Genomic DNA, 18014 nt, shown 5'->3' with positions numbered 1-18014 from the left:
TAGGTTGCTAGCATAAAGGAAAGTTTACACAGGGCGAAAGCCTTACATTAACAGCAATATAGTGGATATGGAAATGCAAAGCCCAGTCCACCTAAGGGAATGTCTTAATGTTTCAAGAGAGTTGACCACAGGGAATGGACCCAAATCTCATTTTGAGAAGATGGGTCCACTTTGCTGAAACAGAGAAGAATAAATCCAGCACTTAAACAGTCTTATTCCTGCTTACACATGCATATTCCTGACAGAGCTGACCTCAGGACTTTAAACATGGCATTGGGATTAGCTATGCAAGTGCTTCTCTCTGCAAATGAACAATGCTTTTTCCTTCTCCTTTCTACAATGTCACTGAACATCTCCAAGGAACATATGTTTGAAATTTCTCTTGTAAACTAGGAGAGAGAATAAAATCTGGTTTAAATGAAAAGCTACAAACCCAAAATAAGGTTCTCCAAAATCTGGAGAATTCACCTTCTGATCCTAGATTCAGCTAAGGTCAGAATTTTATCTCATGAAAACAGCTTTTTTACATAAGGCCTTCCATTGACTGAGAATCCTGGCTCAGATTTTGAGGGATCAAATGTTATGCAGATACGGCTCACTGCTAATTTAAACACAACATCTGAAAACTAATTATCCAGATCATCATTAACGATAATAGCCTAGTCTGACCAGAAAACAATTAAGCATTTTGCATTCTCTTGCTGGTTTTAGTCTCTGCAAAAAGTGCCTATCGCGCATACTGACTCAGTGGGGAAGGTGCTCATTGCTGATTTACCAGCAAATTCTTTTATCTTTGGTGGGAGGATAATGAAAGAAGCAGAAAACTGACAGCAGGAGCATCGTCAAGTGATTTGGCAGACAGCTGTCCAGACAAAAATCTGTAGAGGGAAAGTGAAAGGAGGGGAAGAAAAGGTATTGCAATACAATGGCAAATTCACAGGAAGAAAAAAAAAAGAGCAGAAATAATTTCTTGTCTGAAGAATCAACATGGCTTATTTTAAGGCTAAGAAACTGCACTGGGCACTTTATGATGCTTACAGATCTCAGACAAAAGAGAAATGATTGACAGGGCTACATCGGGAAGCACCCAGCTCCCGAGGGCTGTTTGTAAGTGCGGGAAACGGGGGTGCTCAGCCTAATGAAGGGGCTTGATGCTCAGCAGTGGTACGATCCCTGTTGTTACTTTACTCAGGTGACTGTCTCTGAAATCTAGCAGTCTGGCGCCGCACCAAAATGTGTGGCTTTAATACTTTGAAGTCCTTACATCTTCAGGCTTGAGTCTGCAATGTCTGTTATCCTCGACAGGGATTTTCTTTTGAAACAGAAGTCATGACTGGCCGTGTGAACAAGATGAGCATAAGGAGTGAAGGGCTTAATTGAATCGCTTCTAGATAGTGTGAAATATGGAGGAAACCTGGAAAAGAAAGACCAAAGGAAGGCCAGCAAAATCTATGTCAAAGTGAGGTAATCAGCTGAATACTTTTCTAGCTGGAAAATGCTTGATGACACATTGAATGATTTGTGAACCTATTTCTTCATTTTTCTGAAGAACTGTTTAAGAAAGTTCTTATATTTGAACATCTCTTAGCAACTATAGGGAAGCTGAATAGCATGTAGAGTAATATTAGACATATCTATTGTGTCCCCGTCCCTCATAAGTTTTGAAAATTGGTCAGCATACAGATATGCATACAGCTATATTGTCATTTTTCACATGTACTGAATGAGAAAGTCTTTTGCTAGGACTTTCCATCTGACAGCTGGTCTAAGACCAAACTTTTGGAATATGAAGCATTTGTATATACTATGTATATTCAGTGTCTACTGCTTCCAGTCTGCTGTCTCAGATATGGATTTAGTCACATGTCAGTGGTCACCAGAGACTGGCTTCAGAGGGACAGATGGACAGATGATGTGCAAGAGGTCCCAGGCCATTTTAGGAGCGTGGCATGCCTGCCTCAGGGTTTCTGAGAGGGAAGGAAATATCTGTAACATTTATTCAACTTGTACCTACTTTTATAGAAGTGCCTTGTAGGCCACTTCATGTCCTTTAGACATAGTTGAATTTAGGGCCGACTGAGAAACAGACTAACCACAGATCACTAGACCAAAGGTGTAGCAAAACCACTGCCAGCTCTACACCAGTGGCAAAGAGCAAGCATAACGTGTTTCAAAATATTTTACCAGTCTTGCAATACTTGCAGCTCTGGGAATTGCTGAGACAGGTGTTATCTATAAAGAATTTCCTAATTTTTTCTAGTCACTTCTTGAACCCACTTAGTTTTACCAACCACAACAACCTGCCATTTGCTGGTTTCACTGATGTACCCTTTGTCAGATTGGAAGAGACAATGAATAATGTTTTCCTTAACCATTAGTGTTGTCTACGGTTTTGTAGCTACCATTTCTCCTCTTCAGAAATCTCTTTTCCAGCCCTGGAACTTGTTCTTCATGCTCCAGGTGATGAGAGCCTTCCTGGTGAAGGTTACAACCCTGATGTGCCAGCTGATCCACAGTGGGACAAGCCCACTCCCAGTATGAGAGGCGACTGAGGTGCTGCTCTGCAGAAACTATTTTCCTGTGCTATGGGTTACCATTTGCCCATGTATTCCCTACTATGAATACATAGACAAGCCACACACTGGAACACAAAAGGGAATAAAATCTAATTTCTTAAAATGCTGTTTCTGTGCTCATGCATATGATGGAAACTGGCCTTGCTCCCAAGGTGATGGGATTTAACACCTTGACAAGAGCAGGAGCCAGTTACCCAATGTGACTGTGACTGAAATGAGCAGTGGATGAACTCTTGGCCAATTTATGGAACAGGTAAATGAAGCTCCCTGAGCTTTCTGTCACTCCTGGGATGGCCTGTTTCAGTCATGTCCAGCACTGTCAAGGCTTGATGCCTTTGGAAATCTACAGCTGACCATTAGGAAATATTAGATGCAGAGTCTTAGCCTACCTGAATCTGGGCTTAAGACATGACTCACTAGTAATTTTGAGTGATGGGAAATGTCTTATATAATTTAACCCAAAATAATGGGATATAGGTAGATTTGTCAGCTTCGGTGAAGCTAGGCACTATTTTTGCTCATGGATAGTGCACATTGGCAGTGGAGGGAAACTTCAGAATATCTAAGGCTTCACTGCCATAAGAGTATGTACTCTGGAGAGGAGAAATACAGAATTTCTGATTAAAAAAGAGGGCAGATATGTTCTTCATGTTAATTTAATGGAAAATAATGCCAAGGAATTAAAATTTTATCATGAATTTATAAAAAAAATGGGAAGTCAAGATCAAAGGGAGTCAACATTATGTTTAGTCCCTTACAACTGAAGCCAAACATGTAATAAATCTACAATTGGAAGGATACGTGGAACATTTAACCCACCTCCAACTTTACACCTTTGCAAGCCAGTAAATGCTCTCCAACACCCTACCGAGACCCTGTTTGGGACCAATATTGTAAAACCAAAAGCTGCAGTTACAGTGTGCCAGGAAGAGGGAACAAGATATGCTGAGAGCATCTATCTTCTCTGCTGGACTTCTGACAGTGCTTACACTGCACTCTGCCTGGCAACATTTCCTGGCAAAAACTGTCTTAATATGAACTATATATGGAAACAAATGGAAAGACTGCAAATTTAGAATCCTTTCAGAAACTGTATTGCCTGCATGGGATATTTGAGACCTCACTCACTGAACTCAGCAGAATGATTTTCATTGGCTTCTGTGTGCCTAATTAGACACTAAAAACTTGCAATTGTTTCATTAGGTGCAATTTAAGTTTTTGGCTATTGTGCCATTTTTATATATTCTTAGCCTGAAAGTAAGATAAGAATTACTTCTTCATTTTAAATCTCTATTTTTTAAATGACAAATTTTATTTACGTGCAGCATGGCAGGCATACATATATTCAGAAATACAGGAGTTCTAAATTATTACTGATGTGAATGCAGAGGTCTGAACTTAGAGTTGAAAAAGTCTCATTAAAGCCAAAGCTCAAACTAAGTATTAAGACTTCTGAAAACTTTAGATGCCCTCAGGATGCACCATAACTAGTGGACGGGTGCCAGAGGTTTAAACTACAACAAGTGTTTTAAAAAGTAAATCAAACTAATATAAATTCAGTAGAAATTATATGTTAGATTGACCCCTATGGTAAAGTGATCAAGCTGGGACTTGCTTTATTGACAAACTTTTGTAAGCAGAGGCTCGCTCACAGGAATGGCAGATGAATGGTTCTCACCTGATGGGGCTCCTGGGACTTACCTGTATGGAGACGCTGCTATAGGAACCGCCTATGACTCCTGCGATGAGTAACGGTAAATTCTCTTGAATGGCATACGAGCCATCAGGGCACATATACTCTGTTTCATCCACTTTAGTCAAAGATGCCCGCACGAACTCCAGAGACTGTTCTAAGGCATATGTATCCCTGGAACATGTGTCCAAGATGTGAACTCCAAGCTTAACTCCTGGCAGCAAGTAGTTGTCTCTGTTGATTTCATCAATGGCAAACAACATGGCCTCCAAGCGCTGGATGCCTCGGTCTTCATTGATTCTGCCACATTCTTCTATCCCAGTGCCTTTTTCGTTGACTGGGAATAAGCCACCTAAAACCAGGTCTCCTTCTATCTTAATTTCCTTCCTTACAAAGCTGTGGTCACTTAGGGAAAGGAAAACTCCTTTGGAAAATAAAGCTAGCGCGAGGACTTGGAGTCTGGTGAACATCTTCATTGGTCCTGTTTTAGCGGCTCTAAGAAACATTGGTGGGAGCAAAAGTGCTCTTCAGTCCTTCTGATCCATTGCCAGATTTGAAGTGCTGTCCCACAAGCCAGTGAAGAGCAAGCCAACAGAACCTCTAAAAGGAAATGGAAGGAATTAGAAAAGGCAAAAGATGTGAGCTGTTACAAACTTTTATCAATAAAACATTCAAGAGCAGTGACAAGGGGTGGCTGGATAACACAGAAAGTAAGAAATACATTCATCCTGTGTTCTCATAGAGCACCTTGTTCCATTTGCTTCGGAACTGATTACCGGCTAAACATCTAGTATGACAGCTGTGCACAAAGACCACGGACTTCTGGGATGATATATCTGACACCAACCACTGCTCAACAATGCTTTACATTTTACAAGGACAGAGATCACTTCTGAGGTTGTTCTCCTACCATTCTTTCTTATTCCATCCTCTCTGTCTTCTGGACACAGAATTTTATGTATTCTTATTCACTGTGTCTCCAGCTGCTTCCAGGCTTCCCTTAATAATATTTTCTTTTTTTCTGTTGATTGTACTCTGCTTACTATTCCTTCAGCTCTAACACTGCCACACTGTTATCTCTCCTTGCTGTTAACTTTTGCTGAACTCAGCATTTGACCTTCAGATCCAAAGTCTCCAGATGAAGTTCACCTGCCCTGGCTTCCTCTACTAGCCTGCTCATCTGGTGTAGGCAATGAGCGGATGGGAAACACCCCCACCTCCCTCAGTCACTCCTCACAGGAATTGTTCTCCAGACCCATCCCCAGCTCTGTTCCCTTCTTGGACCCACTCCAGCCCCTCAATGTCTTTCTTGCAGTGAGGGGCCCAAAACTGACCCCAGGATTCGAGGTGCGGCCTCACCAGTGCCCAGTACAGGGGGACAATCCCTGCCCTAGTCCTGCTGGCCACACTGTTCCTGATACAGGCCAGGATGCCGTTGGCCTTCTTGGCCACCCGGGCACACTGCTGGCTCATATTTAGCTGCTGTTGACCAACACCCCCAGGTCCTTTTCCCCCTGACACCTTTCCAGCCACTTGTCCCCAGGCCTGCAGTGTTGCAGGGTGTTGGTGTGACCCAAGTGCAGGACCTGGCCCTTGGCCTTGTTGAACCTCATACAATTGGCTTGTCCCATCTATCCAGGCTGGCCAGATCCTTCTGTAGACCCTTCCTACCCTCAAGCAAATCAACACTCCTGCCCAACTTGCTATTGTCCACATATTTACTGAGGGTGAACTTGATCCCTTTGTCCAGGTCATTGAATAAAGATGTTAAACAGATTTGGCCCCAATACAGAGCCCTGGGGAACACCACTTGTGACTGTCCGCCAACTGTATTTAACTCCATTCACCACAAATTAAGTTTAAAAAAATAAATAAAAGAGAGATGAAAGAGAAAAAGAAGAGACGTGACAAGGAGGAGTCTCACACCTGATGCTTGCTTAAGGCATGAAAATGCTTACGGCTGGACTTCCTCTCTTTAGTGTTAATCACAGCTGAGTGCTCAGATCAAGGGGAGAACAGAGCAGTGATATATGTACTTAGGACATAATTTCACTCACACTAAGGTGAAGGCAGTTTGCCAATGACCTTAAAAGGAGAAAAATCAAGCCTTAGAGTGAAGATCATGTTGTTACAATTTTGGAGCTAAATACACATACACAAAGACTATTTATGCAACCTACATACATGATTTGTCCATAGATTCTCTGTCAATATGTCTTCAAATATGAGCGTGATTGCCTTAATCTCAAAATCCTCAGACAAATCAAGCATGGTAATATTTAAATACATCACTTTAATAATTTATTTCTATACTTACCTTTTCCTTAGCAGAGTACATATTATTATTCGAGTTGCAGGACTATTTATAATTTAGAAGCAGTTAACACAAAGAGATTTGAATAAGCAACAATTAAGATTTAATACTGAATCATGGATGAGCATGCTTATTGCAAGGTGGTTGTTTACTCTGGTACAATTTCAATGATGCTATACTAAATTGTGTGAAAAGATAGCTTTTAATTCATAATTAGTGCAACATTGTTCTCTCATAAATCAGTAATGTGTCAGATGCACTGTTAAAGGTCTTTTCTCTGAAATCCTAATATCATGTGTGTAGTCTGAGCTGGAGGTTGTCTCAGCAGAATTTTGCCATTCAGAAATAAGTGTGTTGTCAATGGAAAACAAGCTTCATCATCTCTCAGTGATCTATAAGTAAACTAGTTTGCTGATCACATGTGGTTTATTAAGCAGGTCCAGAAAATATTTTTCTGGCAATGTTAGGAAGAGTAAAGAACTAACTGTATTCAGCAGTAGTTTCTGTGGCAGACTTAGTACTACAATTTACCACATACCATTCAAGTGTATACAGGGCATATAAAATGTTGATACTATCCCATGGCAAATAATTATCAGGCAAAAAGGTGACATTTGTCACATAAATGGTTGTGTGGTTAATAATTCAGTTGGACTGACGTACATTGTTCTCATTGCTAATCCACTTTTTGGATTAAAATAGGATTTGAGAATTTTTTTAATGCAATATCCATCATATTTACTTCTGTAGCTTCTGTCACCACTGTATCTCAGCAAACATTCATGGATTTATCCTTACAACATCAGTAAAATATTTATTTTCCCTGTTTTACACTTGGGGAAAAGAAGCATAGAAAGATGAAATGAGATTCTCAGATGTCTAAGTTCAGATTTTGATTTGCTTGGCACTCACAATCACTATCAGACTTGGAAAAAGTCTCTGCTTCCCTTTAGGACTTGAAGAACATGTTTTCAACCGTGCCCTGCACACCCTGGTTCCCACTGAGTCACTGACTCTGAAACACTTCCTAATCAAGCTGGTCTCTCTTCCAAGCCTGATCCTGATTGATTTACATAAGGTCATCAGCACAGCCAAGAATACAACTTTGATCTTTTCCAGTGCCCCTCTGATACCCTAATGGTAAACCTGCCTTTTTTCCCTTTGCTCCTTCTCGCTTTTATGTGAGCCTTTTATAGGGTCATGTTAAAACCAGCCTGTTTTCAACAGCCCTTCAACACTACCACAATCAACTAACTTGGCCTAAGAAAAGGCTTGTAAAGGGTTCTTATAAGGTTTTCTAAAAACTACCCGGGACATGCCTAGAGCTACAGTGGATTTACCCTGAACAGCAAGGGGGCTGTCCTCATCCCTCTGACTCTTTCATTGCTGCTGGGTTCTGCAAAAGGCATCATCCTTCTCCATGTAGCACATCTACATCTCAGGGATCTATGTCTTTCTGATATGTCAGTGATAAAGGCTAGAAAGATACCAAAAATTAGTTTGACATCGCACATAAAAGCATATAGGTAAAATGAATGATGATATCTAGAGAAAAAATTTTCCCTGCAAAGAATGCAAAGGATTTCTCTATTTTATCACTTAAACTTGTTACAGTGGCCCTGCTAAGGGAAACCCAAGTCAGGCATGGCACAGCAGAGGATCAGTACCAGCAGAAGTCAAGGAGCGATTGGAGAAAGTGTGACTGGGAATAAGCAAGACCATTTCTCTGTTTCTTCCTTGCCATTAGTGTTGAGACTACTGGTCTGAGGGTGTTGAGGGATATGAAGAGAGGAGATGGTGGAAGCCCCACCTGCGCTGGTGGTGGCTCAGCCCCGTGATCCTGCTTCTTCTGGGGACACAATGGTAATGAGTGCCCATGAGTGGGGGACACCCACCCACACCAACCTTCCTAGCCTTTCTTCTTGGCAATTCCTGTGAAATTCTGAGCTTTTCACAGAGGCAGAGCCTTACTTTCCAGGAAAACATGGTCATCCTATCTAATGTGTCCAAATCCTTTGTTTATAAATGGGAGGTGGCTACCAAGAATACAGCGTTGGGTAGCAAACGTGCTTCTCATTCAGCAGGCTTGGTATCCTGCGCACTGCTGCCTGTGGAGCGGCGCCTTGGTGTCCTGACGAGGAACTAGAGTGCTGTGCAGAGTTGGGAGCAGAGGCAGCGATGTGCAGGCTGGTTTATCAGGGGAGGTTTCCCCTTCGGGCTGGGAAGGAGGGATGCTTCCAGGAGCAACAGCTTCTTGACAGTGGGACTCCTGAAGGAAGCTACGAGGCAGATTTGGATGGCCAGTGAGCAGCATCATTATAGTGACACTGAACAGACAGCTTGATGTGAAGAAGGGAGGTTATTTTAAAGCAGCTCACAAAGATGGGCTAGCAACTCAGTTTCTCTCCTGTTCTATCTGGCAGGCACCTCCCACATGCTTTCTCTGCAGCTTGCATAACTCATGGCTATATATACAAATATTCTGTACCTATTCCAGGCTAATACAGCCTATATTCCTTGCCTTAACTGTGGTGAACGTAACATCCCGGAGTTGAAGTTTGCTATTTCCTACCCAAAATTATTTCACTAAACTAACCACAACAATTTGGTTTGCAGTACCCTCTTCTACTAAAAGAATGTTTCTGGAAGGTTTAAAAAAGAAACACCTGTTGATCAAGCTACAATTCTTTCATTTTTCATTTGTATTTAATGTTTCAATTCCAGCTACAGGCAGTGCTATGTTGTTCAAGGTGTTCTGTTAATATTAGTAATGTGTACACTCCAGCACTATAGGCTTTGGATCCTTAGTGGAAATAGATGTAGAGTCTGGGTGTAGAAGTGGTCCAAATATTGAAATGAAAAATATACAGAAACAAACAGAAGGAGAAATGTTTCCATTCCTGGATCAGAAGGCTTCTGCCAGCCCTTCCCTATGTAAACTTTAGCCAGCAGCACTCGGCTTGTGAAAACTTTCGCTTGGCACCCTGGAGCCCCTTCTCAATGAGCTGCCCTCGCTGAAAATACCCTTGCCTCTTGGTCTGAATAATCAGGTTTGGTGGACTATTTCTGTGTCTGTAAAAGCTGATTGCATAAATCCAGTATTTCTTGGTGCACTTTTGCTTATTTACTAAATATGTGCACATGCTTGTTCTGTGAAAGCAACTAGAATGAGGAAGAGAATGTCTGGGATTACCACATTCAGTATCCTACCGATATAATTCTGAAACTGAATGTGGCTTTCATGGCCTGCCTCCAGGGCTATATTCACATGGCATCTCTCATATTCCACAGGCTTTCCGTTGCAGCTGACAGAGTAGCTCCCCCCAGGCTATCAATTCAGGAGTGAACTCTTACCAGGCTAAGTCTCTTGTCAGTCTGTTTTTCTTGGTCTCAAACTCCAAGAAGTGCAGCTGAAGCTTTCATTTAGCCAGATGACTTGTAAACGGAATATGATTGTTAATTCATCAATGAGAATTCTGCTGATACCTTCCACCATATCAACACCAGTGGTTGGCATTGACAGTTTTTCCAAGAGTTGTAAACTTTCCAATTTTCCACTTATAAGGCTAAGGATGGAATGGGAACCTTTATGAGAGCTGAGACACCTCGGATCTTCTAGCTATATTATCTAGCAAATGGGACAGTCCACATGACTGGGTTAAAACTCTGGAGGGTTTTCCCCTCAGCACTACCATGTGCCATATCCTAAATTTCCTCACATCCGTTCTCCTTTGCAGTATTTTGCAGGGCTCATCTGTTTACCCAGCTTCCCTCTTGGGAATGCAACAAGGATGCAACAAGAGCTGACGTGGGTGCTGGGGAAGATTATGTTTAGCTTTATTGTGGGTGGTTCCCTCTTGACAGTCATGGATTTTTATTGCATTATGGAGGACTATAATGTGATACTGTGGTGCCTGGAGCCATATGTCAGCTTGGTATCACCTACCACTGTTAGCTAACTTTCTTTGGAGGAGGACTGTGCTCAGTGGAAGGTCACAGGGGAGTTTCCCCACACCTCTGCTTTTGTGGACATTACAACATTGAAGTTAATAGTTCTGTCAATGTATCTGTCTCCAATGATAACACATCAAGAGAGGTATCTTTGCCCAAGACCTTGCTATGCCCTACAAATCTTATCCTAGGGAAGAAGATTTCTAAAATAATTCAGATTTTGGCTCAAAATTCTAGTGCATGTTTCAAGTGTGACACCAGTTAAATACCATGATTTCTTTCTCTCAGAGGTCATGAATAAATTGCACAGCAACACTGCTCATCCAACACATTTGGCACATTTATATGTGCTCTGCCAGAAATTGATCTTAATGCCTGATGAGAACTGCACTGAAAGATAAGAAGTCTCACTTCATTGGAAAAAAGTGATGGACAAGCCTGAGTCTCCTTACCAACTATAATTAGAGATGCCGTCGCCTCTGGAAGAGAATTATTTGTAAAGGAACCCAAGCCTTAGGTGTAGATATGTGACAGATACACAAATTGCTCACATCCTGATTCTGGCTGGCTGAAATCAGATAGCTTAAATTAAGAAGCTTTAAAAAAAAGAGGAAAAAAGTTGCAGAAAACGTGGTGAGGTAGAGAAAACAAGCAAATTTCCTCCATGGAACTGGAGAAATTTCCTTCATGAAATGTTAATCTGGTGCTGACACACAAATTTGCTGAAAATAAATCAAAAAGTGCTTTAAATTTCAACGGCTGGTTTTTAAGTCTCAGAATATTTTTTTCTTTATTTGGGAAAAATGATGAAACTGGCTTCACAGCTAGGTGATTTTGTGCCTTTCATTTCAACTTGGAAATCCATACATGCAAAACATTAATTAATAGAATTACCACTGCTAGCAGCATGAGGGTACAAGTCATTCAAGTTCATCCCATGCCTAGCATATTGTAGAAGAGTTTGAAAAGCCCTAAAAGTTTAACAGCAATTTCAATATAAAGAATGACATATAAAGAAAGAGATAATGTATAGGGAAATCCTTCGTCTTAAAATACAAACTTAGGTTCTGTTACATTAGAATGAGAAGAAACCAAATCAGAACACTGCATTACTGTTTGTACTGTGTTAGCCTCAACAAGTGATGCTTTATGTTTTCTACAATGTCAACATACAACAGATGCCCAGCCCTTTCCTCAGAGATATGATATGTTCATCCTGTTTCAAAAAGAGAATTTAAAATATTAATCACACAGGAAAACAGATGTCTCTGACATGATACTCTTGAAGCTTCTAGATATTAAGGGACTCTATGGATTAGAACAAGACCTATTAATTTAGTCCGGTGAGAAACAAGGAGCCTCTGGGGATCACTGGACATTAATGTGGTGTGGAAATAAGGGTCTTTGTTACTTGTTTTATCAAATGAGTGCATTTGGCACTGACTGAGCCCTTCTGCAGTAAGTTTGGTTTCAGGAGAGAGGGCTGCAATGAGCAGACCACCAGATCTACAGTTCTGGGTCAGGCTGTGCAGTCTCTCTTAACTCATTAGAATTTCTTCCGTAGTTTGACAATAAGTATATTCAAGTGTATTGAGAAGTCCAGCCATGAGCCTGAGGCTTTGCACCATCTGGACAATTTGTGGTGTAATGATCTTGATGTAATGCAGGGTTAGACCTTTGAAAGTCCCACCATCTTCCCATCTGTCTTTTTTGGATTGAGCTGAATCCTACTGTTTTTTATCCATCTGCTTATTTCTTCCAGGCATTGGCGACAGCTGAAAGCACACCAGCAGAGACAGCAATGAACAGGCAAGTGCTGTCTGCTTATTGAATCCGTGTTAGTTGACTTCAGTCTCAGTCTCCCTGTGTGGTCTCAGAAAGACATGGAAGAGGAAAAGTGGGTGTGTAAAGACTTCGGGGACAAAGGAGCAGCTGGTGTCTGTGACCTGTGGATGTCACAGCAATTATTCCTAGTAGGTGATGCAGGGATGCTGCTGCCATGCTAAGGTCAGCAATGTCAAAGGCTGGATAAGAGAGGCAATGGCAGAAATGGAGAGTAGTCCTGCACAAAGTGAATGATGACATTTTCAGCATCATGTCCTGGGCGGAAACTTTTAGCTAAGAGGAGCTTTAATGCTCGTGCTTAATGCAAGATTATGTGTGGGTTTAGTCTTTGCACAAGTATTTAGGCTTTCCCTCTTACTTGATTCTTAAGCATCTATTTTTTATGCCCTCACAGAGCTCATTTCTGTCTTGTGCTCATAATCACTTTTCAGGTCTTTGGAATATCTGTAGCGTTTTTTTGGGCCCAGATCTCTCTGCGAGTTTCTGCCCATGCTCCAGCCAAGGTGCTCTGCCTGTGCGTTCTTGGGTCCCTCCAAATGGCATCAGTGCGAGCTGCCAGATTTCACTTGCGTCACTCCTCAGCCCTCATGGCTGAGCCTCTGCACGTGTGGAGAGCAGAGGGTCTTTTCTCACTATTGCTTCTGTTGAGGTGTGGTCTGGCTGCTGGCACAGCCAGCCTTCGGGTCGTACGAGCTTTGCAAAGCAGCTGGGTGTGCACCCTTTCTCTTCTCCATCTGTACACAGGATGACTTCTGCTGCCGCCCAGTCTGCTCTAATGGAACCCAGTTCTGGCCTGGACCCCCAGGTGGTGTCATTCAAACCTGGCCCAGTGCCCTCCACATCATAGTTTAGGACAGGAGAAGTTTGCCTGGAATAACAAAGGGGACAGCCGGTGGTGGCCAAAGCCCCCTCCACGGCTCCTTGTCTCCCCATGAATTAGTCACAGGTCAAATCAGATCCTTCCCAGGTTGGTGCTCCCATCCCTGTGTGGTGTGTGCTGGGTCTCCCAGCTTGCCACAGCAGTACAAAACACTCAGCTGGGAATTTTCCAAGTTAAGATGGTTTCTCTCACTTGCCAAAGGAGGCATTATTTCTCCCTCTCACATGTGCACTGGAAGCGCTGCAGAGCAGGAGCTGTTGCCTCGCCTGTGGTGGTTCAGCGCTGAACTCCATCTCATCACCATGTACTGGTGCGATTCAATCTGTCTAACGCATACTTAGCATACGGCAACATTTTACGCACCTCCCCCAGGAGAATCTCTTGCCTATGCCAACTTAAGAAAATCACAGGGTGTCTCTGGAGACCTCCAAAGGCACAAAAATCTTTCTAATGAAAACTTAGGCACTTGCTTTAGGTGAACTAGTTCACCTATCATCTACAATATGATCAAGATGCCCGGTTACATGAACAGGGTCTCAGCTACTGGCCACATGTGTTGCTGTGTTCTTGTTAACATCACAAAGCAATACAAAGGGATCAAAACAGGGAAAGGCTGTTGATGTTCTTTCTCCAAGAAAGGAAAGAATTGTCTAGCAGTGAATTGTAGTGAAAGGCTGTTGACGTTTCCTTTCTCGAAGAAAGGAAAGAATTGTTTAGCAGTGAATTGTAGCTTTTTGCTACTGAGTTGCTGGTCGGTTTTTTTTAACATAAAATGATTAAAAATTTAACAACAGTAGCCTCTCACGAAATGATCCTTCCCCCCCCCCCAGCCCAGACTGGTAACTCTTCCATCACATGAATGTTACCTCGCGGCTACAGCATTCAGCGGAGTGTGAAATCACAATTAACCGAGCAAGTGTTTTCTAAGTGAGCAGAGACGGCAGCAAATTACATCCTGCTATTAGCTGAGTTTAGAACAACACTGTTCAACAGCTTCATGATTACTGGGCTGTGGCGTGTATTAAAAAACCATTAATAAAACATAATTGATTGTGAATTGTGCTTACTGCCTTTACAGTTTTAATCACAAATGTCACAGAAGTTTACTGGAAACAAAAGCTGCCCTCAGATATCTATAGCAACTGGATTGTTCTAAAATTTTTACTGATCTTGATTTGCAGCTGTTGTAGATTGGTAAACTACTGAAACCTATGGGTTTTGCTGACTTAGAGATGCTCTTTTTCTCTTCCAGTCAGCAAAGAAAGGTGAGAGACTGCCTTGCCTCTGCCAGAAAGTACCACTGGGAACTTAATGGAAACAATATCCTCAATCTCTCAGACCTGCCATTCACTCAGTTTGCCCTTAGAAGCAGGTAGTGACCCCAATATGAAACAGAAGCTGGTGGTCTCTGTTTGCTGAGAAACAAGCTACAATACAGAGCTATACTTAGAAAACACATTTGTTTCTCTCTTTTGGGCTCAAAATTAGTTTCAAACCTTAAATAGTGTATTTTTACAGGAACCCAGTAATGTTAAATTCTGATCCATGACCTGATATAAGAAAGACAGGCTGAGAGAGTTGGGCTTGTTCAGCCTGGAGAAAAGAAGATTCTGGAGAGGCCTTATTGCAGATTTTCAGTACTTAAAGGGGGCTTATAAGAAAGCTGGTTGGGGGACACACACACGACTTTTTACAAGGGCCTGTAGTGTTAGTACAAGGCGTAATGGGTTTTAATTGAAAGGGGAGAGGTTTAGATTGGACATCAGGAGGAAATTCTTCCCGGAGTGGGTGGTGAAGCACTGGAACAGGTCGGCCAGAGAAGCTGTGGATGCCTCATCCCTGGAAATGTTCAAGGCCAGGCTGGATGAAGCTTCTCGTGGAAGGTGTCTCTGCACATGGCAGGGGGGTTGGAACTAGATGATCTTTAAGGTCCCTTCCAACCCAAACCATCCTATGATTCTATGGTTCTATGGTCTATGACACTGTCTGGACTCATGGATGGACAAGGCATGCCACAGTAAATTTATGGGTACATTTTTCAAACTTGGATACCTGAATTTATGGACTTCAAACAGGTCATTCACAATCAGTCTAATATGGGACTTTGGCAGAATTCAGGTCCCAGACAGTGATGCAAACTGCCTACTCTTCTACATCAGTTGGTGCTACAGGAATCTTTCCCTATATGAGACTTGACCATATATAAGAACAGAGGACAAAGTATGCACAGGTTTAGAAAGAATCAGAGTAATTGAACAATTTAGTTTGGAAGAGACCTTTAAAGGTCAACTAGTGTGACCTCTAAAAATTAAGTGAAAATCTGAATTACTAGATGCCTCCTAAATTCTCTAAGAACTGTTGAGATGGCATGTATTGTCCCTTACTCTGTTCTATCATTATGTCTGAAATTTGGTATTATGGAGAGACTCCTCTCAAGGAGAAGTGTCACAGGCATGCGATGTGCTTTGTCTTACGATTCAGCCAGGGCCTTCATCTGCCACCAGTCATGCTGATGCAGAACACTAGTACGGTTCAAGAGATTCTAAATAGGGCCTGTTTCTTTCCTTTCATTAGCAAGGAATTCCCCTTCACGCTATCAGACCGTGAAGTATCCTGGCAGAGGTATTGATGACCAGGCTGGGTGGACTGCGAATCCAGTTCTGTGGCTGATGAGATGGCTGAAATGCTGTTTACTGTCAGCACAGAGAAGGATAAAGACAAAGCCAGTATGAGAGAAAGCTGTTTGCTGTGCTGTGCTGAGCAGAAGGTGCCAGACCAAAGGTGGTAAGGTCCCCGGGGCGTCCTGGAGCAATCGGCGATTGGAGCCTCGGCGGTCCATCGAACCGTGGCTTTATGCAGAATGCTGTCGCATCTCTTCTGTCGTAATTTGTGCTAAGTGCCTCTCTAAATTTTGAGTTAAGCAGTTGTTGCCATAGCGATGGCCATTTAGAAAGAAGAGAAGGCAGCAAGCGTGTTGGGGATGTAAGGTTCTGACTCTTCACATAAAAATATATATGCATGTATGTACACTGCTGTGGAGCAAAGGAGCCAAGAAAACAGCTTACACCAGATCTAAGACATGGATAGAGGATATGGAAAAGGCAGCAGCTTGCTGCAGGTTGGAGGTGCTTGTTCTAGGATCCAACTTCACCTACAAATAGCTGGGTCCAAAATCCAAATGAGCCTGAGTCGTGACTGACTTATATTTGGCTTCATACCAGTAGAAGTCACTCCCTCGGTCAGGATGAGGCATGTTTGTTACTGCCTTTGTGGGATATGTCTTTGCAGAAACAGGAAAAAATGGCTTTCATGGTTTATTTTTATTTAAAAAAAACCCCTGACTGCTAGCTTTTTAACAGGAAATGCTTTTCAGCAATCTACTCCCAGTGTTTATACTAGTTTATCTGCCAGGGCATAGGCTGCCAAAAAGTCAATAAATAATGCAGGTTTTCTATTACTTCATTTTAAGTCCTCTTCTAAGATTTTTCTGCACTCCTAGCACTAACATTTCTGATGGTCACAGCAAGAGTCAGTACTCCTGGGTGTTATTGCTCACTTTATGTCAGCTCTCTGTGGGGTGAGAAAACTGTTTAAGCTTAAATACCTACAGCTAAGGCACGATCCTACCCATATACCTGAGCATATTTTCCTGGTGAGTTTGACAGAGTTTAGTCTTCCTGTGACTAAATTTGGCTAATGAGTGGAGTTAGGTGTCACTTTGATCAGCAAATGTAGGCAGTGCTTGAAGTGAAGTGCTTTGGCAATTCTCAGCCTGAGAGCACCCTCTCATTTTTATACTGGGAATATATGCCTGGGATGAAAATTAGAAGAGGTAAGGTAACTTCCAAAGTTTTCCACTAAAGATGAATGTTCATATCTAATTTTAGACATCTAAAATGAGGTTCCTTGTTTAGTTTTCTTTACAATGAATGGATGGAGATAAAACCTCCAAATGGCCTGTCCTTGGGGGCATGAAATACTCTCTATAGATGCTGCCTCCACTGTGGAAAGCAGGAGCTCAGGCTGAAAACAACTCTATCTTCACTGCCTCAGTCAGAAGCCTAAAGCTAAGCAGGAAGTGTCTAACTCCTCACATGCTCCTTTCACCCCTTATTGAACCCAGACAGAGAGTTTTGGTCAAGGAAGAGTTAAAATTGTTTTGCATGGCTGTTTGTACAGAGTTTTATTATTTCTTGGAAGGTACAGTCCACATTAGGGATATACTCCTATCTCACTCCAGAAGGAGTTAGATCTGATTTATTTTGGGAGGGCAAGGGCTGAATATTCTTTCTGTGTGGCCTGTGTGCCTTGTAATAACAAGCTATCTTGTTATTACAACTCTCATCTCAATTTAAGATTAATACTTGCATCCTAAATTTCACTGAGGCCAGCATGAATGAATAATAATCCCATTAAAGAATTCAGAAAATGGCCAAGAGTCACTACTTGTGTTTGTTAACAAAACTGAAGCAGAGTTGAGGATTTCATTGCTTTGCTTGCACTTCTGGCTTTAATCGGAGGAGAAGGTCCATATCTGACTCTCATCTCAATTTAAGATTAATACTTGCATCCTAAATTTCACTGAGGCCAGCATGAATGAATAATAATCCCATTAAAGAATTCAGAAAATGGCCAAGAGTCACTACTTGTGTTTGTTAACAAAACTGAAGCAGAGTTGAGGATTTCATTGCTTTGCTTGCACTTCTGGCTTTAATCGGAGGAGAAGGTCCATATCTGCCAACACTTCTACCGACC

At 42.0% G+C, this 18014-nt stretch overlaps 1 protein-coding gene across 2 annotated transcripts in view; it reads right to left on the bottom strand.

Moving 5' to 3' along the window:
• Window positions 1-4857, bottom strand: part of GRM3 (glutamate receptor, metabotropic 3) — a 45516-nt gene extending 40659 nt beyond the window's left edge. For both annotated transcript variants that reach the window (XM_010152199.1, XM_010152198.1), the window contains exon 1: window positions 4278-4857. In XM_010152199.1, the coding sequence (XP_010150501.1) occupies window positions 4278-4775 (498 nt within the window). In that variant the 5' untranslated portion in view covers window positions 4776-4857. The remainder of the gene's footprint in view (window positions 1-4277) is intronic.
• Window positions 4858-18014: the final 13157 nt, after the last annotated feature.

This window comes from Eurypyga helias, unplaced genomic scaffold (assembly GCF_000690775.1).
Source record: "Eurypyga helias isolate BGI_N326 unplaced genomic scaffold, ASM69077v1 scaffold4825, whole genome shotgun sequence".
In the NCBI taxonomy this organism is placed as follows: Eukaryota; Metazoa; Chordata; class Aves; order Eurypygiformes; family Eurypygidae; genus Eurypyga; species Eurypyga helias.
The sequence above is the reverse complement of the archived record's forward strand: the minus strand, read 5'-3'. Positions and strand labels throughout refer to the sequence as shown.